Source organism: Dermacentor albipictus, chromosome 10, assembly GCF_038994185.2.
Source record: "Dermacentor albipictus isolate Rhodes 1998 colony chromosome 10, USDA_Dalb.pri_finalv2, whole genome shotgun sequence".
NCBI lineage: Eukaryota > Metazoa > Arthropoda > Arachnida > Ixodida > Ixodidae > Dermacentor > Dermacentor albipictus.
The window spans coordinates 55,798,316-55,822,791 of record NC_091830.1 but is presented as its reverse complement, the minus strand read 5'-3'; the positions used below and the strand labels follow the sequence as shown (position 1 = coordinate 55,822,791).

The following is a 24,476-nucleotide window of genomic DNA, read 5'->3' as shown; positions in this document are numbered from 1 at the left end:
GCGCAAATATGGTTTCCTACGCTCGCGAGCACTGTTCTCATCCAAAGCTAGCGTACGAACAGCTGGACATAACAGGAGACGTCTCCGAGTTCCTCAGGATGTACGGACCTTTCGATCGCCTCTACTGCTTCAACAGTCTTAACCGTGTGAAAGACCAGCCGAAAGCATGGAGCAACATGGCGAAGCTGCTGAAGCCAGGCGGAGAGTGTCTTCTGTTTTACAGTGCTTGGTTTGCTTCACCGGAAGTCTGGAGGACATTGGCCAGAAAGGAACGCTGGAGCAGGTTTGCGGAGGTGAGTGGTGGATACTAATAAGCAGAGCTAATTATCTGCAAAAAGTTCTTGTGCTTTATCTGTCCGTAAAAGCAGGTGCAAAGCAATGTTGACGTTGGAAATAATATTTGTTGAGGCACCTGACCAATGGTAAAGACAACTTAAAAATTAAAAGCCTTGTCGATTCCTTGCGAAACTTATTTCCAGCGAAGCTTCCTTCTCTTACGTACGCACGATATTGCGTGTCATTATTTACTTCGTCGCTAAGTAGAAACTCTCAATAAATAATGAAGAACATTCAACGCTTTATGATTACTTCCGAATTTCGTTCCCACAGAGCGGCAGCTCGCTGCACAGCCTATTGATCTGCAAAGGTATTTCAATTGAAACCATTTCATTTTACACCTCCTGGTCGCAACCCTATCTGAAAGTCGGTACACAAGTTTTTATTCATGTAGTGACCACACAAAAATGCCGAAACTAACAAAAATAAAGTGAAATATATACTCAAAAGTAATAAAATATGCCTCTACTATAAAATCTTGCGGCTTCTTTTTTATTAGGGTCATTTTACAAAAAGAATGAAAAACATCAGAATAAAAACTTTGGCAACAAAGAAAAGCGCATAGCACGACTTCGTCGCACATGCCTGTGCTAAATTACGTTGTAGTCGGAGAATGACTGTCAACGCGAATGCGTTTCTGACTGGAGGAATATAGGGACACAACATATCTCCACAATAAAAACGAGTTATGTATGACACGTGTGCTTCAGAGCGATTCCTCTTTCACACTTCCGTCGGAACATTCTGCGCAATCTAGCTCCCCCGCCGCCAAACATGCGCGTGGCCACAGCTGTACATGGCTGAGAAACGTGTCATGAGGCAACCAGGCTCCCTTCTCGCACATAGTTTGGGCCTCGCTGCGCCATCTATTGGCACTGTTGAACGATCCATGCGTGGAGTTCGAGGCAAACAGCGCGCCTCGCCGGTGTACAGGAACGTGAGGAGTTGTTCCCTCGCTTGCCGCGCACGCACCAATCGCAAAGTCAGTGCCAAAAGTTGTCGAGAGGCTCATTGAAGATCAGCCCATGCCGAGTGCATTCGTTTCACAGTAGCCTAAAGTTTTGGCGCGTAAATAACGTTAGTTGAAAAGGGACGTATTTTTGTATATATGGCACAGGTAGGAAGATCGTCGAGTTGCCGTTTTTAAGCAAGCCTTGTTGTGTGCGTTCGATTCCACTCAGCTTCGAAAATTTTACGTCTTACTTTGCCATTGCAACACGGGCCAATCCTAGTAACAGTGGCACATACCTAATTTCCCAGATGTGCCGACAGCAATGGTGTTGCTGACACATACTTCATACTTCGAAAGAACTAGAGCTACAGAAGCCGCTGTGCCTTCATTGGACTCAATTTTTGTTTCCAGAATTGCAATAACATCTAACGCTCGGCTGCGCAGCAAATGCAGCAACTGACCCTGCCGTCGCCTACCACGTAAGCCACCGACATTCAGTATTCCAAACGCTAAGGGAAGGACGTCCGCCACTTTTTCACTACTGAGTTGCAGCGCCTAGAAGTAGCACTGCTACTTTTATTTTGCCTGTCCCGCCGCTTTGGATAGTCACATCTTCAAGAACTACTGCAACTGCAGCGCCATCTACACTCACAAGAGCTCCATGAAGTGGTTTCGTCGCCTTCGCCGCAACGAACCTGGGCTGTTACCCAGAGCACTCGAATTCATCTAATGGGGCTTGTCGCTTCTTTGACACATCAGTCATTTCCGCATCCTCGGCAGGATGAAGGCGGTCCCGAAAATGTGGTGATTAGGCCCACGTTGCACGAAAGTTCTGTTAAAAGTTGGTCACTGTTTTTCTTCAATAGCCTTTGCTGTAGCTGTGTTTGCAGCTGTGATACTTGCACCGCCTCAGCCCGGTGGCAATCAGCAGCCACTCGCCAGATGCACATACGAACTCACATAAATGAGGTGGTTAAGGATGGTTCCCTACGTCTACCGGTCGAATGCAACGAAGCTTGTCAGCATACGTACCAATGCATGCCTCGGCGTTATGACCATGATTGTGGCGCTTCCTGTATCGTGGTGTTTTTCACTGTCTTCGTATGTGCTCTATTTTGTTGCATTGAAGAAAGAAGGGAAGTCGTTAGGGAATCAAAATTAGGCACGTGTGTCCGGAGATCATCAGAAGGTGACGACGGCAACTGGTAGAGATGCCTTCCATGAGCGTGAACTCTACATCGCGATTCATCATCTGCCAACTCTCCATGGCTTCACAACGCTACATTTCTCTGGTTATAGACTGCAACATGCCATACGATTCCGATGCCTCAACAGTTGGTTTATGTTCTAGGTGAAGAGGAAGCCATAGCAGCATCGTTTTTGTGCTGCGGATTTCTGGATCGATGACAAGGCACTTTAGTTCTTTGACTAGCAGCGCGACCTTTATCGACGAGCTTCCGCTTCAAAAGGCTGCTGGCAAAGCTGACGAGCCACAAATGTCTCAACCGATATTCGCGTGCTCCTAGAATGCCCTTGGCATCCAGCACCAAGAGGGGGGGCATCACGAAAATCCGGGGCCCGGTACGGCCAACGCGCGAGGCCTGCGTGTAACAACACAGAGTTGGTTACGGTGTTGGGCTGTCCAGCTGCAGTGCTCGGCTTACCTGGTACAGTGAAATACTTATAACTGATTCTCCCATAGTTCGACCAAATGGATAACTCGAACAGCATTTCGGGTCTCGCCACGGCGTAACACATTCAAGTTGAAAAGTACTGCGAGTATTGGTACTCATAAATGCATCAGAAGTATAGTGCGAGCGAAATTACATTTTCCTTCTGCTGAATATCGCAGAGGCATGTAGCCCGCGCACAAGCGGAATTTTCGGTCCAGTGATAGAGAGCACGCATTCATAATTTTGTTCTGAATTTTATCCTTTTTCTAAACAGCCTCCCCGCCGTTGTTCAGCCGTACGCTAAATTTCAGCGCGTCGCACTACTTGACGCCGAAAACGCCGCTTTATGGCCGATAGCTCCGCTCTCGCTTGACTTGCTTTGCATGGTGGAGGCATTCTCTCAATACCGCGATCTATGGCGTATGCGAAAATGCATTATACACAATCGTATTTTCTGCCATTAGCAACGTCGTTGAGAAGTTACAAGCACTCTGTTCAGTCGTTGTTGAGGCGGTCGGGGCTAGATTTCGGCTTAAAACCGCGAATGATTGGACAGGCCTTGCCACTGTGTACGAAAACCCCTCTTTAGTGGCATCGCCAAAGCCTTACGTATGCGCAGCCAGCATTTCCGGCACGTTACCAACCTAGTCAAGTTTCCAATACCATTAATTGTGCGCGTTATCGGACTCGATGTGCACCAACAATTTCATGCGTTTTTGTTATTCCGCTTGGCCTTCCACGCTAAATTTCTTTTTAAACCAAAGTTTTTTTTGCGTCACCTGCAAGACAGGCATGACCCTGGTTGGACGATGCTGCTGCTGCAGTCGTCTCACCGAATAGCTCACACAAAGGACAGCACCGCCACCTTTAATGCCTTTGCGGGTGTCTGGGTTCTTGGCCTTCTTCTCTACCAATTCAATGTGATAAAACAAATTATAGCCAAATACCCTGATGCGATAAAATGTACGTCTTTCAAACAACAATTCCTTCAATGAAGCAGACCGCTCTAGTTTTTCAATGCTTACTTTAATAACCATTAGGTCACAACACCATGTGCTACTGTATAGTTCCGTTGTATCAACGCCGACTACCTCTTTGGGGATGATTGTAGAGTGTTGCTGAGGATCACCGCATTGCTGCTGGTACCCATAATTGTGTATTCCTTGTAGCAATAGTAAAAAAAAATGAGTGGTAGGTTTTATTAAAAACAAGAAATCAGGAAATACAATGCAATATAAGAAATCTCACAACCTCATAACATCGCGGTGTGAGATCACAGACGCGCTCACCAGTTACCTTGACGCCAAAGGCAGAAGAATGAAATGGAAAGGCAGAATGAAGAATGAAAGGCCGAAGAAAGAAATTGGCAAACTTACAGTATTTTTTCAACTGCTCCGCAAAAGGTTCGCTTCACATAGATTCCAAGTTGTTTTTGCATCATCGGTATTATTCATGACTTAATGACATTATCATAGCGGTCACCCTATGGACAAAACGATTCCCACGACAACTCTACGAGGGCGCTTGAAGCTTGTTTAACTCATTCGCGATGCGGTCCCTCGCGGATTGCTGCGTAGCCTCGCATCAAATGGACGCCCCTCTTGGTAAGTGTTAGCGAGCAACCACGAGTAATTATTAGCAATCAAAAAAAAGGAAATAATGTTTTAGAACTGTAAATGGGCGCTTCAAAACGCATTTTACGGAATGTGCTTATGCTCAAAGGTGAAGTGTGCACTGCAACGGTGTTCGCTTACAAGGTACGATTCTCACGAGACAAGTCTGAAGATATGCAACTCATAAGTCCCCCCCCCCCCAAAACACGCATTCAGGTTTGCAGGCATCCTATTCTGATCAGTAATTATTGCACATGAATATAAAAGAATGCACGCTGGGAGGGTGCGACACCGGATAACAGTGGCGACTCCTGATATCTTGTGAAAGAAAGCACAATAAGGCAATTTGGCTTGTTACTGCGTAAATGTGGCTAAAACATGAGCACATAGGAATCGCGCTTTGAGGTTTACTGCAGCTCGGGCGAACTTGGAGGTTTTTATGGCGAAGGCACAGCTTGTCGCAGCAAAGAAAAATGTAGCACTTTGGCGCAATTGAGGCAGCCACACTGTACGCGTAATAGCAGACGTTCAAGCCAATTCGGTCATGGGACATATTCTCAGCGGAGGAGCTAACTGGCCAGTAGCCAGTAATCCTTACTAACAAAAACGTGTGAAAAAGCGGCCCCTGCTTATCATATTTGATTGGGTACAAGTAATTATAGCACGGCTGCCACGACTGACTCTGCAACGCACCGTTACAGATGTGGGAAGCCCTCATTCCGCCGACACAGGACATGAAGAGCAATGACGACAGGCTGAACTATGCCCGGTCACTGGCGCAGGACGTTGGGCTGGAACTGAGGAGCTGCGAGATAGCTCACATTCATCTCCCCGCACAAGGCTGGTCCGGTGAGTGTTTGGGCCCCGATAATCCTCACACAATTCGCAGGAGGTTCGTTAGCATATGTGAAGCCAGGCGAATCCAAACGTTTGTCACACATCGTGCAAACAATGCTAATCAAATAGCTTACTGCATTTAGCTTGGTCTCAGTCACATAGTATAAGCTAACCCGAGTGAGAAAATGTTCAGAAAGAAAGTAGCGAGTATCATTTCGGGCTCGGAAATGGAATCTTCTTCTTTGCTTCTTTGTGGCAAAATGCTCAATTTATGCAAAGTCCACTGGAGAAAATGTCTTTTTTAATTGTTTTACCTTTTACTAGTTTCAAGTCAGTGAAAGCAAAGTTTGCATCGCTCGGGGTAAAATTTTTGAAAATATTTTTCTTACTACTTCCCAAAATAATGACGGTGAGTGGTTTCCGTAAATGACGCCTGCATGGACACCCATCTCAGCTCCCACTTTCTTGGCGATAAAATAACAGCAGCTTTAATATTGTTCGACTTTCTGTTGAGGGTCTGAGCACTGACCACATTCTGGCAAAACGCTATTCTCGAAATTGGTACTAATTTACTTATCTGTTTTATTTTTTTATTGAATATCTTTATTGTAATATGGATAACTTCTTTACATTGGAATTTCTCTATAGCCGACAAGAACGAAAGCGTTGACAATTTTAGGCCCTGTGTTACGCATGGCTTTATTTCCTCTGATTTAATATATATAGGGTGATCCATCGAGCCATGTACCCGATTTGTTCGACAGTTGAAAAGCAGCATCGTGTATGCCGATGTTGAAAGACAAAAGGAGCCGAAAATTAAAAGAATGGTTAGAATCTGCGCTTAGCGTGCTGATTTACGGCATTTTTTTTTACTTTATTGTACAATATTGCCGAAATAAATAAATCTTGAATGTTGAAATCTGTTTTATATTCCGCAGAAATGCTGACTGCACTGCTACCAGGAAATTACACCCTCAGCGCCGAAGAAAGACACGACTTGTTCAAAGACGCTGATCAAGAATTTCAGATCTGGCTACGAGGACGGAAAAATCCGCGCTTGGCTGAGAACTACGTAATCCATGGGATTAAGCCAATGAAACGGCACTCATGAGTGCGGTTCGGCAATTCGGGCAGTAAATTACCTTTTCGTTAAAGGCAATATTATTCAACCAAAATTTTTAACTCTGTTGGTCTTCCTTATTGCAAAGAATTATGATGGTCGCTAATGTCATTCAATGAACGCATTGCGACAGCATTTCATTGTGCGTACAAATGAACTGCAGCTCAGTGACTATGGCATTCTGGTGCTCTGCAACATTTGGTGGATTGAATTTTCAGCAATTGTGCTTGCAATCTGCCAATAGGGCGAATAACGAAAACGCTCGTGTATCGAGGACTGCGTGCTTGTACCCATGGGTTTTCTGTCTGCCTTCTTCTCAGAAAAGTGCTTCATTTGTTTAACTCTGAACACAGCCATAGCATTTCTTCCTTATTTTCAGCGGTTGTTAAGTACAAAAATCTTTGTGACCTGACAGATGGTTCTACGTGCTTCGCAATGTCTGTGATGCCAGTGCTCGATGAAAGCTCCTACTATAAGCAGATTTTTCAATAACAACACTGAAATCATACAATATGCTGCGCAGCAGTGTATAGCAAGTATTACTGTACGTGGAAATCTTGACGTTCTTTTCCCCAACAAGTATCTAAAAACTTCGCATTTGTGAGTATTGAATCACAGCAGTAGTTTTAAAATTTAAGGGCGCGCACGCTAGCCCCGCGCAGGACGACAACCGCAGGTTCAAGCATGCCAATACTGCACGCCCCGTAGTGACGCGACAATGAGCGCGCGCGTGCTCAGAGAAACCAAGAGAATAAATACGAGCCCTAGCCGCAGTTAGGGAGATCCTAGAGGACGTTCACCAATAGAACATCTATTATTAGGCTTTTCAACACAAAACAATTTTTAAAAATCAATCTGCATTTTATTACATGAAATATCCAGACTGTCCTCAGTGACAGCAAACAGAGCATACCAAAAGAAATAAATATACCTTTCTCATAGCACCCCATACCCTTTTGCCAGCGCTCTTGCTGTTGAGCAACGCATAGCGGAGGGAATTATTAGCAAAACAATATAACAAAACGGACAAAAATCTGAGAGCATGGTGCAGCCTCCGGAGATCTGATACACGAGAACGGCGCGTTCCCGCTAGGGCTGGGAGCTCCGTATAGCTATATTAACCGATAGCCAAAGGCCAAAAAATAGCACGGGCAAAGGTAAAGAATCTTCAAGTACGCGCCATCCGACATACAGAAGTAAGTTCCCCAAGCAGCGTCTCATGCGCCCATGCAAGGTACCTGCGAGCAAGGTCTCAAATAACGCCAAAACGGGGTCATTTGGACAGCATCTGGACCTATCATGGGATTAAGGGGGCAGCCTAGTGGCAGTGTTTTTTACCTGCTGACACACCTTCCCAGCGGCAGACGAGGGACGTGGAGATTGCCCGAACGCGATGGCATCGCGCAACTTCACTGTGGACACCCGAACTTCCAGAAGTCGTCGCTTCCGTAATTCCACCGAAGAATCGCTTTTTCATGTCGTTGCGTGAGGCAAGTTCGTTTTTCATTGAGTGGCCACTGAAGGATCAAGGCTGCCCGATCCCCTAGAATGGGCAGAGCTCGACGACACGCCACGCGAAACCAAGCCGTCGAAGGTCGTAGGCGGAACGGAGGCTGAAGTCCTGTGAGAAGCCATCAGATTAGGAGGAGATGACGGGTGTGGTTTTCAGCTCGAAAGCAGCGCACTTTCGGGGTCCATCACCATGCGGCCTCCTTGATCACGCTTCCCCAAAGTACTGCTCGAGCCAGGTGCAGCGATGTTGGGTGGGTTCCCGAAATCTGGGAAACGACCTCCGACGGACACATATTTCGAGCAACTGTGGCTGAGCGGTTGTTCATGAAGTGCAACGGAGCTAGGCAGCAAGAAAAAGAGGGTGGTGGTCTGCCGTGGTATTATAGATACATATATATATACAAATAAAGATATATATATATATATATATATATATATATATATATATATATATATATATATATATTTACTGCTATCATGCTTACATGACGTCATCCTAGGTTGGGACTTTCTCTCCACACGTCATGCAATTCATGACTGCGCACGCGCCGAAGTCGAGCTGGTTCCGTCTTCGACCGATATTATCACTGACCACAAGAACTGTTGTCGCAAAATTGCTCTTTCAGTAGACACCGTCATACTTAACCGGTCTTCAACTTTTGTCAGTATCTATCGTGATTCTGTAGACGACGGCACAGTACTGTTCGCTCCATGTGAACTCTTAGTTCGCCACTGTTCACTACCACTGCGATTCGTTGTCTTGTAGTTCAAAACTGGCGCCTCTCTCATGTTCATGTCAAACCCATCTGCCGAACCAGTTACTTTAGGCCGCCGTGAAAGCCTTGGCAGAGCAGACCCACTGGCCTCATCGCGAATATTTGACACGATGGACGACAATACTTATGTTGCCGCTCTCGAGGCATCTCCTCCTTTGTAACTGCCGCGTTCTTTTACGCCAGGTATTGCCAGGAACCATACAACGACGCAGTGCGACGAACTTCTTCGCTTGCTCCAAGGCTTCTGTTCCTCTTGCGACTGCCGAGCAACGTCACTCAGCCGCACGATTGCTTCGCACACTGTCGACACTGGTAGCCATGCACCAATTCGACAGCCTCCCCACCGAGTATCCGCAGCAAAAAGACGCGTTAAGAATGATCAGGTGAACGATATGCTCCAACGCGGTGTCATCCAGCCTTCTAGAAGTCCCTGGGAATCACAAGTCGCCCTAGTTAAAGAAGAAGACGGCACCATATGATTTTGCGTTGATTATCAAAGGCTTAACAAGATTACCCGAAAGGCTGTATATCCGTTGTCACGTATTGACGACGCACTTGACTGTTTGCAAGGAGCGGGCTTTTTTTGTTACTTAGATCTCCGTTCTGGCTAGTGGCAGGAACCCATGGCTGACGCTGAGTGTTCTAAAACCACGTTTGTAACACCAGACAGCTTGTATGAATTCACTGTAATGCCGTTCGGTCGGTGCAACGTGCCCGCCACCTTTGAATGCATAATGGAGGGCAGCCTACGTGGCCTGAAGTGGCATACTTGTCTCTGCTACCTCGACTGCGTTGTCGTCCTGTCCCCTGATTTTTCTACCCATCTTCGCCGTTTACATCAAGTTCTTACCTGTCTCCTGAATGCTGGTCTCCAGATTAACCTAAGAAGTGCCTATTGACCGGAAGCTTCCCGCTTCGCTGATCTCCCGGCCTTGGCAGAAAGCTAAGCACTTGTTGGGGTAGCGTACTGCGACAATGGTCGTAGACCACGCACCATTCTCCATATATATGGCAGAGGTTCATGTCGGTCAAAGCAATCACAGAAAGTCTTACATTTAGAGACTGCCGCGAGACTGGATACGATGCTGGAACTCCTGCATGCGTATCACCTTCCTTAAGGCGTATATGATGCTTAAGACTTAGTGTGCCTGTACCACTGTTCCGCGCGCCAGGGAATTACTCGCAACTGCTCCAATGCTGCTTCGAATTCAGAAAACTTACGAATAAGCTCATAAACGTTGGTGGCTTTTTGGACAACGGCATTAATTAGCTCCTCAATGTTTAAAGGTAGAGAGTGCCGATATTTTATCAATTATACTCCATCAGCAACGGCCGGTTGATGCGTTTAAGTGCTGTTGTAGGGTATCACTTGAATATGCCTTCGGTTTTAATATATGTAGGAACGTTGTCATTACCATGAATTTCGTTGTCGGGAAACCATTTCCCACTTTTCCCACTGGCACTGAGGCATCTTGAAACAAAACTTAAGTCGAGGCATCCGCAGCAAATCGTTCCTCGCAGCAAATAGGACTGCCATCATTTGAGATACGTCTGCCTTCATAGTACACGTCTTCCTCCGCAATCAATATTTAGGCTTCCGTACAGCGAATTATGCGCATTGAAATCGCTGGTCTTAATCCATAGTCCACATGGCACTGTTCAAATTGAAATTAGCCTTTAGTTGTCAAATCATCTCGAAGGTTAAATATAGGCGCCTATGAGCATTAATGAAGCGCTCTTTTGTTTAATGTTCAAGCATACGGACTTACTGTAGTCATTATATGCCACAAGGCGTAAAAGAAAAGTGAGATGGCGTATGACGCAACCGATAACTAATCGGTGGTTCAACCGTTGACAGGCATAAAAAATTCATACCCGGATAGACGGATGGCGCTCTCAATTTTAGGCACACAATGGACGATGACTAAATATTTGTTCTGAAGAACAATAGGACGAAAGTCCGAAATAGGGAATTTAAGGCGGCAGAAATTCCCTTTGAAGATAGTCTCCTCTTTGACTTCTTTAAGGAAGGATCGGAGAGGAGCAGCCATTGAGCTTCCCAACACTCACAATGATTCATGGCGTCCAGTATTTGAGGTGCACCTCGACCAGCCCTAGTGTGTATGACAGTCAGTAGTACTTGGAGCGAGTTCATTAAGGACCCTATAACGGTAAAATCTTGTTTGTCGTAGTAGTTGCGGTCGTCTGTTGGTGAAGAATAATTCGGCGTGCGTTCTACATGTCACTCCACTGGTTGGTCTAGATGTAGCAACTCTGGCTACTCCTCACATCAGGGAATAATATTGGAGACATTCTAATTGTCTGCCACCGTTAGACTTAAAGAGCGTCAAGAGAAGTGTTACAACAAATTCGTTTTAAACAGGGATCCAAATATAATATAAAGCTGTTTCAAATGGAGAGATGTAAGGAACGTGGAAAGGGGATTTCACTTTGTGATCTCAGCCCAGGCGTGTCATAGCTGGCCAGGTCGGATACAAATGATGTCAACGTATTAAATATATTCCAGTATTCCCCACAAACTTTTCAATTAAGGTGTACTTTCGTTTTCCCTTTACGTACGTAGCAGACAACTCAGGACAGCTTGAATGATTCGCTCATGTCTGTTGTACCAGAGTTTAGTATAGAAGCATAATTCACTTCCCATACGTGATACAAAGTTTGAGTGCCTAGAGAAAAAAAAAATCGTCCCCTGTTGTAGCTGCTACCTCACTGTACATCAGAGAGTAAGTAGCCTGTACCTCGTCCCATCCAAGGGAGCGAAGAGCAACACAATTTGACAGTGACGAATCGTCTTGCGCTTTGAACTCTTTTCTTATCTTTCTGAGAAGCACTTCAGTCCTGATGTATGCATTACGCCAGAGGTCGCAAGTAGACTCGAGTGGAGAGATCATCATGGCAGGTTAAATATAATGTTCTCCTAATGCGACTCATAAATGATAGGCCTCGTTTGAGAAATAGGTCAGTGTCACTGCAAGCAGAGGATTGACAAGAATGAGAGAGTAGAAAAACAACAGTCAGGTGTCGACGCCCTGTTGCAGGCTGTGCTGGCTTTTGAATTCTCTTCTGAGCTTGTAAAGTGTCCATCAGCAAAGAATGCTTGCACTGAATTTCGCAATAAGTAAAAGCTGCGCGTTCGTGTCGCTTGATAGGTTTTTGGCGAAAAGCGCCTCACGCAGGCAAAACATTAACGGAAATAAATTTAACCTTAATGTGGTAAAAACTTCCAAGGAATACTTAGTAAAAATCTATTTTTCATTTTTCTTTAGTGACCCTCACAAAGAAAACATTGCTAGATATACTGGCTAGAGCAGGCATGATTTCCTAGCAGCTTTTAGAAGAAGAAAGTGGGATTACGGCAGGCAGCACATATTGGTGGAAGCGTCTCATCGCATTGCCATAGTCATTCCAGTTTTCATAAGGAGACACTATACGTGTAGCGGGAGCATGTTGTAATAATGACGGCTTCGTAATGCAATTGACACAAAAAATTACAGGTTCCTTTTTTGATGGTGTGCATTTGCTTCTACAGTAAACCTGAACGTGTCAGTATTTTCATGTGGTGTAGATACCCTCGCATCAATTTTGTGTTAACGTGAGGTGATGGGTCGTGTCTCTCAGGCTCTCGAGAAAGTGATTCGACCAGATGCAACTGACGACGAAACTATTATAGAAGTAATGTTTTTTGTCAATGAGATTCTAGCGTTTCTGGGCGAATAATGGCAATAAATAGGCTTATCCAGCATGTAGTAACGTAAACCTCACGAAAACTCAGGGACCTACTACTTTCGCATCAATGGACACCCGGTTTAAATGCGGATTGGTGTTCATTCATTTTTTCTTGCAGTGCCTAATATAACACTCTCTTTCAATATAATTCCACCCTGTCTAAAAATAGAGCAAATCGACAATATAACGTATGCCACACATTACGCACACATAAAAAAAAACATTTTTTTTGCGTTTCATGTTGCATGTCTCATGTTTGTTCGCCTTGTATTGTGATTGCTCGCAAATGAGCATCATTTGCGTAAACGTATTAGTTTTAACCGAAAATCATGACTCCATTCAATTTTCCTATTCTTGTGACAGATCCATCTTAATTATCTATGCTTACATGTGAATATAGGCCCTAATAGAACTATAAGGTTCACTTTGTGTTCCTAAATATTGACCTGCCTTCACGTGCATTCTACATCATTTAAGGGTTATTTTAAAGCATAGTTAAAAACAGTGTGCGCGGCCTTCTACACTGGACTAGCTGGACTAAATTTCAGATACACCGATCTCGTAACTTAAAATGTATGGGCCAGGAAAAAAAGAATGGGAAGATTGGGAGAAAGCATTTTCGTTTTCGTTGTAGCGTTTCAGCATCAAAAGAGTGAGAAAAACCATTTAAATTTCCACTTGCACTATTACTTCGCTATGTATGCTGTGCGCCAAAATGCGTGCATTAATCTTTATTTTCAGAAAGTTGAGTATACTTTGAAGCTACTGGGATAAACGACGCTCGTAAGTCTCTCTCGAGGACTGTCGCCTAAGACTTCACAGATCGGGTGGAATTTTCAGCCTTGTGGAAAGGTTTTCGCAACAATCAACGTGTGACACCTACTGCTTAAATTTAATGTAATATTAAATATAATGTAGTGTAATAATGTAATATATTGTAATGTTAAATATAATGTACTTAAATTAAACGTGCTATATGAATACACTGTATTAGTTTCCTTTAGATCTTATACCGTAAAAAATCGCGGTTATATACAGAGTGTGGCTTACTTGCAACTAAATCCTTCTTCGTGTCTAAACAGACACTCGGAAAAATGGTATGTGCCACGGCTGCGTACAAATTATGGCTTTCAAACATTAGCTATTGCTTGCAGAAGAGATTAAATAAATTCATGATTTCTTATGAAAACGTTCGCACACTCTCTAACACTTCTGTTTTAAGCATCCTGTATTAAATATGTTCAGTTAAATTTCACTTTTTGTAAAATATGTCGTCTGTGCATGTCATGTTTTCTCATTAGACACCGACGTAGAATATTGCCATGCTGCCTCAGTGAACCGGGGACGTGGGGCCAGTCAAGCTGTTTTAATGCAGCTTTTTTCCCTCGTTCCAACCACTTATGTGAAACTCCTTGTATGTGGATAAATGGACTTGAACTTGAACTTGAACCTGCTCTGTTAGGATGCGGGCACATCAGCGAGATGGCGCAATATGCAAACCAGGCTGACATTGAAAGCTTCACAAAGCGTCATGAAGAGCCAGTTGGCACAAACTATCGACTGCCGAAGCAAATGCATCCTCATTTTTATTTAATAATATTATTTAGTACCTCCAAGGGTTCAAAGTTTAGGTATCGCACGAGGGATGAGAAGATACAATTATGAAATATTTGTCCCGATCGCATCCGTATGTTCACGTGAATCAATTAACTGATTCTGACTTGCCCATCCTACAGTAATTCTATAACATTAGAACCTTCGACAATGACCATTTGTTTACAACCAAAAAGGGAGCAGTTTGGCCACTGCATGGAGACAAAGATTTCTTGACCACTTCGCTTCATTTGGTGATGGAATTCGAATTACTCAAATACATACCACTGGAAAACTTTGTAGAAGATCCGTTTTCATGATGTATATAACGACCATGGCCACTAAAACTACAGCGCCACACAAACATTGCTACAATCCCCGTCCCAGTCCCGGTCATTAGACAGGGGTCTGGTGTATCTGGTGGCCTCTACCTGGTGCGTACGGTAAGCCCGGTCTCGTGTGTCTGGTGTAACCATTCTGGCGTATACAGTGAACCCAGTCTTTTGTGCTTGATGTACCTGACCCGGCGCGCTTTGTGTGTTCGACGTGCGTTTAGTGCGCTTGCCTGGTGCTTTCTCTATCCTGGTGTGGTTTCAATTGGACCATGCTAACAACCTATGATGCGTTTCAAAAGTTTTAGCATGCATGAAATAGCTACATATCATGGACAGTGTCATGTTGCAGAATGTTTATATTGTGGTAAAAAATTTGTTGACATTTAGTATTTAGTAAGTTGTAATTTCAGAGGCGGAAGACCAGTGCAAACATTTGGTTACTTGTTACACAAAAAGAAAATTGTTTTTGCTCTTAAGAAAGGAGCATACAATTACTTAAGTGCTACAAATTTTCTTGTACGCACTCTGTTGCCCGAGAACTAAGTAATTTGTCAAGGGTAAGTGTCATATATCAGCTGCGTAGCTTTTCATTTCTAACTAAATACTGTCAGCTTGGCGCCCTGGGAGAGAGAGAATAAAATTTATACGAAAGAGCACACGACTAGAGAATGATCATTCTCTCTGCACTGAGTAATGCCCTGAGTTTGGCGGCCTTAGCTCCCCTTTTCACTCGGTTGACCAAGTTGTGCTGGTCCATCGAGCCACATCTTGCGGAAACCCGCAAACCTTGCGGGTTTCCGCAGAACTGCTACGTCAAATACTTGTCTTTGCTTCGTGTTGTCGACAAATTCTACTTCGCCTTGCCATCGGGTAGCCGCCTGGTTAGCTCAGATGGTAGAGCGGCTGCCCCTGAAAGGCGGTGGTCCCAGGTTCGAGTCCCGGACCAGGACGAATTTTTCTTCAACTATGAGGCTTTTCTTTCGAGGAACCCGTATGGGTTTCTTTGTAGCAATTGCTACGAACGGATGATTGTCTGATTTTTCCTTTTTTTCATTACTTCTCTCCACCTTGCGGGTTTCCGCAGAACAACTACATCAATAATCAGTACACTCTCATATTTTCTCGTGTGACGCACAACTACAGATGATGTGATACAAGACTGACCATCACTCTTTCTATATTGTCTGCTGTACCTCAGCGCTGGAAGAAATTGTATGAGGTATTTCTGATTCTTCATACCTTCTCCCGAACGTGGCCAGTAAAAAAGGCAGGCCCTTTGATATTTGGTTATTTTATTTTAAGAAGTCACCGTCGGGCCATGATTTCAACAATTTGACATCGCTTGAGAGGGAACGTTTGTTTTAAAGCCCCTCCGTTACGTTTTGCCCTACTGCCTGTGATACCTGTGCAAACATTTCACTTCGAAAGACTTACTGCAGCTGTCGTTTACAGTGTGCGATGATTCTGTACGCGTTTTTTGGTTCAGTTGGAAAGCATGAAACCTATGAGGGTTCATCGCTCGCGTGGCGCAAGTTACACCCTTGTCGTCCGCATTTGCTTTCGTGTTGGTGTGTTGAATGTGCACTCGTCGCACTGCTGTCGTCCATGCCTTGTGCGTTTATGATGCGGCCCACGAATCTATGTAGTGTGCCTGTGTCGCAAGTGTTGTGTGACACACATGTGCGGCGGTGTACGATGTTTTCACAGCCAACTGCCCCATCGCATTCCAGCGAGGAGACGCAGCCTTTTACACGCAGTTCTCTTTGTTTCTTCATAAACTTTGTCATTCACCTGCATCTGCGATAGAAACCACAGTGCGTTTCCATGACGTCACATTGTGAACGTCTAATATTTTGTCTCGTTTGCCTTCTTCAATGAATGTCATTTTAAATATGTTCTTGCTTGATTATAAAAATGTCTGTAATGTGGTTGAATTAATTCGGCTGTTGATTTCATGAGAATGGCATTGAGTGGGTTTTTACAAGGTCTTGAAAATCCTGCGCTGCACAACGAACTATAAAGCAATATATGTAAAACTACTCCAGTATGTGGATCTTACTTTTACGGGTCAGTATCTCAGCATGTTCTGAGTCATGAAAGCCTTGCAGTAGGGTAAAGCAAAATGTAGCTGTCTACTCATCCGTAGTACAGTATGCCATTTCTTCATATCACTTGTTCGAAGTACAATAGTTTCAAGGGCGCACTGCTGGCTATACGAGTCAAAAAACACTTTGAGATACAGATGAACAGTATCCGTTCCAATGTTTTGTCATGAAACCAGCAGAACTATACATTCTGCCATGTATAGTTACTCTATGAAAGTATTTGTATGATTGCACGTAGTCTTCCATTTCACGTAGTTTGCAGGTCATGAAGCAAAAAATTATTTAAACCCGTGATGAAAGAATATGATTCACCGTCATCTTGTTAGTTTGTAAGTTGGTTTTGCCACTTAATTATTCTGTATGGGGGATGTTCATATGCATTTCTCTGGACAATAATACAGAGCGTGGCATGAGTAGCAATCTACTCCCTAGAAAATAACCTCCTATGTCTTACTACTGCTAAAATCACAAGTACACTCAGCGAACACGTGTGGTTTAGACATTCAATTTTAGACATTGAACTTTCCCCTTAAGAAGACCGCTGAATTTTACCGCAACAGACCAACATAACTGTATGGGCTGCGCTTTCAGAAATTACCTTTTGAAAGGTGTACCTAGTTTACTGCTTCGTTTACGACTTCAATTGGGTATTTTCTTCAAAGGTCAAACGCATTTATCACACGCACTCGACGTTCAGGGCTACATTCTAGCAGCCGCTTGGTCCGGACAAAACACTGCTAGAAAGTGGCAGCCAAGTGAGAATTTGGTGTCGTAAATGCGTGCAATATTAGAGGGAAGCACCTCCTCTACGTTTCCGTCATCGCGGTTTCGCCGGAAAAGCGAAACGTGGACAATTTGTGGACAGTTTTACGAAGTAAGGATAGCAGTCCTATCGGCCCTATAAACTAAGTTAAAGAGCACTGTGTTATGCGCGCTTCAGCAAATATGAACACATCTCACTGGATGAACGTGTAAACACGCTGTCGAAACGATGCAGTCTGGAAACGCGGCCGCAGCATACCATGCCTAGTGATCGCGCTGCCAGCGCTATGGACCAAATGAACATAAGCGCTTGAGTGCAGTGGGCTAGTGCGGGGGCCCGCGAGTCTCGTTGCTCCAAACTCCTCAGTGTCTATAACAAAATTATATGATGAAGCAGCAGAAGCAACGAGATAACTGACTTTCTCGTTTGCGCTAACATCAACGCGAACTAAAACGTGATAACACAGCACAGCGTGGAATCTGTAGCCGTCGCGGATGGCTTTCAAGCTACCGCGTCTCAGCCGGGCACGCGCGGCCGCCCGGGCAATCCGGAGCGGAAGAAGCCCTTTCTCCCTACCCTCCCCCGAAGCCTTGCGTGGGACGGAAGGTCTTCGTCCCGCTTTCCTCCCTTGCACGCGCGAGATTGAGCGGCGATCGCCGGCTATCCCCCGCACGCATTCACTCGTACAAAAAACCTGCAGTGTCTGTATAATTTTTATCGCAATAAAATTGCTGAAGAGGGCAACGTCCAACATTTCTGGGCATGAGTGCAAGTAAGGAAATCTGAGCTATGCGTAGGAAAATTAGAAATTCCTACGTGAAACCCACACGCGTGATGTCGTCCATGAGGCACCTCTAATGCGCACCAACCACTTAACGAAAATACACGCAATATTTAATTATTTGTTTGATATACGTGACTTTTTATGTTTCAGCCATTCGGTGTGGGTGACAGTCTGTCTGCGTTCCCTTCCAATCCTCCGGAATGAGTACGTGCCTCTGGACCAGACACAGTATAGTAGCCTAAATGCGTAAATGTGCTAATGTTACACGAGGGATACGGAAGTTGTGGCTTTTGCGAATCATAAACATGACTTTTGCGAGAGAGAACAGAGGTTGGAGAATACGAAAGTAAAAACAGTTATAAGCATCACCATTGGCGGTATGGGATTTATTTATAAGAATCACTAAAGCTTGATTTTAGTTTGACTGCAACATGCACGTTTATTTTGACGCGGCGAAACATGCCCAGCTTAGTGGCTACAACTTTTGAGGTCAAGAATGTGATTCCAGCGGTAGGAGTCCTATTCTAATGGGGCCTGACGGTAAGAACGCTAATTTACGTAGAGTAATGGAGTAACAAGGAACACAGGTATCCAAAAATATTTTGCTGTGCAATAATATATCATGCCTTATAATCATATCGCGGTTATGGCAAACATCCATGCGGCGGATTAGTGGCTACGGTAATGCGGTGCTAAGCATGAGTTCGCGGGCTCGAATTCCAGCCACAGCGGCCCAATTTCTATGGGGACAAGAGAGCCTGCACCTGCCCACAATGCATTGACTCCATGTTGAAGAACCCCAAGTAGTTCTATTGCGGAAGACACGGGTGTATGCCACGCCACACGAGCGATGAATCCTCGCAGATTTGATGTTTTCGACTGAAAAATTTAAGATACCCAAGAAAACATCGCACGCTGTGCATTTGTACCTCAGAGATTATGTCAACAATTTCTAAGGCTATAGTACAGGCTGACGACAGCAGCAAGGCCTTTAAAACAATGTTACGGGGCCGGTAGCATGGGCAGTAGCGTAAGGGGTCGTGGGTGGGTTGCAGAACAGCTGATTTAATTCCAAGTCGTTAAAACCACGTCCAAGTAACGACCTCTTCAGGATAGTGTGGAAGCTTGGGTGAGTTGGTGATTCAATATCGGCATGTTGACACAGCGCGAAAGACCAGGACTGATGGAACAACACAAAACAGGCGCTTACTACAAACTTGTGACGTAAGCTTAACACCTGTTGCTATCCTTCTGAAAAACGCACATCACATGCTGAGTGGACTGGGTTGCTTGGTGTAGCGGACTTCTTGGGAGTGATGGCCCCAAGCTGGATGAGTGCGTGCTGCCAGATAAATTCAGTTGTTCGGCCGGCGATGACACGAAGTTCAAGCCACCTCTTCCTTGCACTGGGAGCGGTATCAGCGCTTCAAAGTTTGAAGAATTGAACGTCCCGCTCCAAACATGTCAATATCGAATCACCAGCACGCCCAAGATTCCACATTATCAAGTTATATTTCTAGTGCATCGGGCTCTTTTATTTGTTTTCCCGCTGATCCATGTTTTATTGGAAACCTCATCGCCATTGCTGAATGTAGGGCACGAACCACACTTGCTTATTGCATACGGTTCAAGATATTTCTTCCCGAGATAAAACACTTATTCGGAGGTCTCACGCCTTCGGCTGGACATGGAATGAGAATCTGCAGAATACTTCGTTGAGAGTGGAAACGCCAGGCAATGCTGCACCGGGTCGTTCTATTCTTCCAACTTCAAAGCGCTGAGACCCCTTCCAGGGCAAAGAAGAAGTGGCTTGAACTTCGTGTCATCACCGGCCAAACAACTGAATTCATCTGGCTGCACGCGCTCATCGAGCTTCGGGCCATCACCCACAAGAAGTCACCTACACCAAGCAACCCAGTCCACACAGCATGTAATGTACGTATTCCGGAAGGAGTGCCACATGTGTTAAGCTTGGATCCCAAGTTTGCAGCCAGCGCCTGTGTTGTGTTCTCCCTGCAGTCCTTCTCTTTTGCCCTGTGCAAACATGTCAATATTCTTAGGGATATTGCATGCATAGATTGCTAAGGCGATGCTTTTTCTGCCTGTGTGCGGCGGAAACTACTGGAAATCGGAACTACTTTGTCGAATTTGCTTCTGCAAATAAGCACAACGGATATTATAGCCTGTGCAATGGTTGTTTTTATATAGCAACCTTACATTCAGTTGGGGGCAATTAGCCGAGAAATGACAGCATACTGGGAATAATTTTAGGCATCACAAACGCCATAATAGCCTCACGAGTCTGCAGGTAGCGCCACCCACTTATCCGTTTCAAAGAGTCTATGACAGCATGCAATCATCAAACCTCTTCCTACCTGGTAAACTAGTCAGGCGGTCGTGCAACCTGCTGCGATGTTTGGTAAGTAATTAAGTAATTAAGAAAGCAAGTGTTTTATTTACAGCAAGCAATATAGAAATCTAACTGCAGGGGCATGGGCTCAAGGCAATCAAACCTGACAAAGGTCCCTGTCCTTCCGCAGTTCGTGGCAGCTGACACGCTTCGAGTTCCACAGAGGAAAAAAAAAGGATTGCAGTGCATCAGTTTCAGGAAAAGGAACAACTAGCAACTTGCAAAAGTACACATAACAAATCACTAAACAAGAGAAAAATTTTTCTCTTGTTTAAAACATCTTTAAATATTCGTACAGAAGAGGTCGCGCACGCCATAATATATAGCCATACAAAATACATTCCAAAAAATGCGAAACTTACAATGCATGAGGATACAATGAAATTACAGCATACATGGAAACACTACTAATTCTAATTCTTGAATAATTTAGGCATTGGTCGAGGGATGAAAATCCACAGGTAATGTTGGTACTCTACACAGGCGGTAATTAATAAGTTCTTCGCTTGTTTTTTAAATGCAGCCCCGCTAGATTTACCGTTCAATCTATCTGCAAGGATATTCAAAACATGATGTGTCTGGTAAGCAGCACTTTGTTTTCCGTAATTAGTTATTACTTAAGGTGCTCGTATCCTTTGTTCTCGTAAACAGCAGCATGGTTTTTCGGTGCGGCTTTGTTCACATAATTTATTGTGTTGAATTATTTGGAGCAATTTTAAATACTACTATTGGTCAACCCTGAGCATGGAATGATTTTCGAACAGTGGAGCAGTTGGCAGGTCTTGTAATTTTACCCTATTGTTTTCGAAAAAGCGCAATATTTTTTTCTGGATAGTAATAAGCCCATGGTAATTTCTCTGCGATGTTGTTCCCGAGACTGATATCCCATAATTTACCTTAGAATGAAATAGTGCATATTATATATTTAGTTTTAACCTTAATGGGATGTCTGAAGTGAATTACCCCTGTTATGCGCCAACCGATTTTTGCTATCACCTGCAAATGTCTTAATTATATCACCCTACCTAGTCTTCTACCGTCATCGACTGCACTTTCGTTTTCTTGGCACCTGTTCTGTAGCCATAATGGTCCACCGGTTATCTACCCTACGCATTGCATGACCTTCCCAGCTTCAGTTATTTCTCCTAATGTCAATTAAAATATCGGATAGCCCTCTTTGCTTTTTGATCTTCACATTTTCTCCTCCTGGCTCTTAAAGTTATGCCTAAAATTCTTCGTTCCATTGCTCTTTTGGTGGTCGCCTACTTGTTTTCGAGCTTTGTCAGTCTCCAAGTTTCAGCCCCATATGTCAGTTCCAGTACAATGCATTCATTATCCACCTTTATTTTCGGTCTGACAATGTCTGACAGGATCTGACAATGTCTGCCAAATGTGCTCCAACCCATTTTATTCTTCTGTAAGTTTTCTTCTCATGAGCAGGATCCCCTGTGAGTAATTGACCTAGGTAGACGTACTCCTTCACAGACTGTAGAGGCTGACTGGCGATCCTAAACTCTTGTTCCCTTGCCCGGCTATCGATCATTATCTTTGTCTTCTGCATATTAACCTTCAGCCCCACTCTTCTACTCACTCTGTTAAGGTCCTCAAGCAATTGTTCTAAGTCGTTCGCAGTGTTGCTGAACAGACCAATGTCATCGGCAAACCGGAGGATTTTGAGGTCTTCGCAATCGTTCCTTACACCTATGCCTTCCCGGAGTAATAGGTTGAATATTTCTTCTAGACACGCATTCAATAGCACTGCAGACATTGTGTCTCCTTGTCTGACCCCTTTCTTTATAGGTGTTTTCCTAGTTTCCTTGCAGGGAGTTAAGGTAGCTGCGGAATCTCTGTAGATCCTTTTCAAGATATTTACGTAAGCCTCCTGTACTTCTTTATTACGTAATACCTATATGACTGCTGGTTTCTGGACTGAACCAAACGCTTTTTCGTTATATATGAAAGCCATATAGAGAGGCTGATTGTACTGCGTGGATTTCTCGATTATTGGATTGATTTCATGGATGTGATCCATTGTGAGGTACCTCTTCATGAAGCCTGCAGGTTCTCTTTGTTGACTAAACATCAGTGTTGCCCTCAATCTAATAAAGATTATCTTCTTGAATAATTTATATAATACTGGAAGTAAGGTGATGGGCGGAGAATTGGTATAAGACTGACATTCTTCCAGTTCTGTAGGACCCTTCAAGTCGATAGACACGTATAAAAAAGGACCGCCAGCTTTTCTAGCAATATGTCTCCTCCATATTTGATTAAATCGACTGGTAGTTCATCTTCACCTGCCAATTTTTCATGTTTTATGTTTTGCGACGCCCTACTAACTTCATTACAAGTTATAGAATGAACCACTGTAACCTGTTCATTACTACTTCGAATGGAGGTACAAAGGCTGCTTGAGGTACTGTACAGGTCAGTATATAATTCTTCCGCTGCTTTTACTACATCTTCGAAATTGCCCACAATATTGTCCTGCCTGTCCTTCTGTGCATACATATTGGTTTTTAAATAGCCAGTTTTCTTCTCACTATATTCAGGCCACGTTCATATCTTACTAGTTCCTCAGTACTTCACACGTTATGGTTTCGAATATCTTTTATTTTCTCCTTGTTGATTAGTTTTGACAGTTCCGCGAATTCTATCTAGTGTATAGAGTTGGACACTTTCATTCTTTGTCATCTCATTATTAGGTCTTTCATTAGGTTACATGGGAGAGCTCAGCTACTTGTTGCCTTGGTGCATTACCTCCCGCTTCAAATCCACAGAAATGGAGGCTATGAAGAACACATTCTTTAACAAAGGTTACCCCAATTTAGTTCCAGGAGAGGTCGTCAGCTACATTTTTAAGTAATAATATTGTGAAGGTTACTGCGACAATGCTGTGGGAAAGTTAATTCCAATCGGATGCTGTGCGTGGAGAAAGGAGGCGGATAAAGTAGCAGTGCGGCTGCGTGGCCGGGCAACTTGAAAGAACGGCCGGTACGACGAGATATGCGGGCTGGGGGGATCATAAAGCATGGGCGGTCACGGGTGCTGTAATAAGTTTAATGAACGAGGGCTAGAGATGCGATGCGGCGACGAAGCGCGAGGGACAATAGAGATGATTCTGCTTTTACTGATGATACACTGGTATGATAGGAATAGAACGAATGAATAAACCACGCTGCTCGATTCTGCAGAGCCTCAAGTGTGTTAACAAGGTACACCTGATACGGGCTCCAGATGGTAGCCGCGTACTCGAGGTTTGGTATGATAATTGCTTTGTAAGGCAGCAACTTGAAGTGTTCAGTCGCTTGACTGTAATGACGTTTGAGAATGGCGACTGTTAGCAGACGTTTCTATGTTAGTGATATATGCGAACCATGGTATATCATATGACAATGTTACTTCTAAGTACACATTCGTTTCGACCCTCTCAAGATTGACATTACCGACAGCATAAGAAAAAGGGAAAGAGTTACGATGACGAGGAAGATATTGATATAAATTTAGTGGAGTTAAGTGTGATGAACCACTGGTCACACAACACTTTATTACAGTTAAAATCACTTTGAAGAGCTTGCTACCTAGAATGGTTAGTGATAGTACGATAAATGACGCAGCCGTCCGCAAACATTTGGACCTAACATGTCACAAGTAAATCCAAGTCAGTCATGTATATTACAAACAGGGTCCCCAATACCGACCCCTAGGGGTCATTGGACACTACAGGGTGAGGGTTAGAAATGTGCTCGTTAACAAAGGAAGAGTGGGAACGATCGCTCAGTCAAGTTCCAGTCCAGTCAAGAACACGAGGGTGAATATTTAGGCCAGAATCTTTAATGTGGACAAGCTGATGAGACACTTTATCGAAAGCCTTCGCGAAATATAAGATGATGGCATCAATTCGGTGATGATGGTAATAT

The 24,476-nt window shown here is 44.1% G+C and overlaps 1 protein-coding gene across 1 annotated transcript; it reads left to right on the top strand.

Annotated features, from left to right (window-relative positions):
• The first annotated feature begins 8 nt into the window (after positions 1-8).
• LOC135917064 (juvenile hormone acid O-methyltransferase-like) lies at positions 9-6,522 on the top strand. Its single transcript, XM_065450556.1, has 3 exons — positions 9-293; positions 5,276-5,423; positions 6,350-6,522. Exons 1-3 carry the CDS (start codon positions 9-11, stop codon positions 6,520-6,522), a joined length of 606 nt encoding a protein of 201 aa, XP_065306628.1.
• The last annotated feature ends 17,954 nt before the right edge of the window (positions 6,523-24,476 follow it).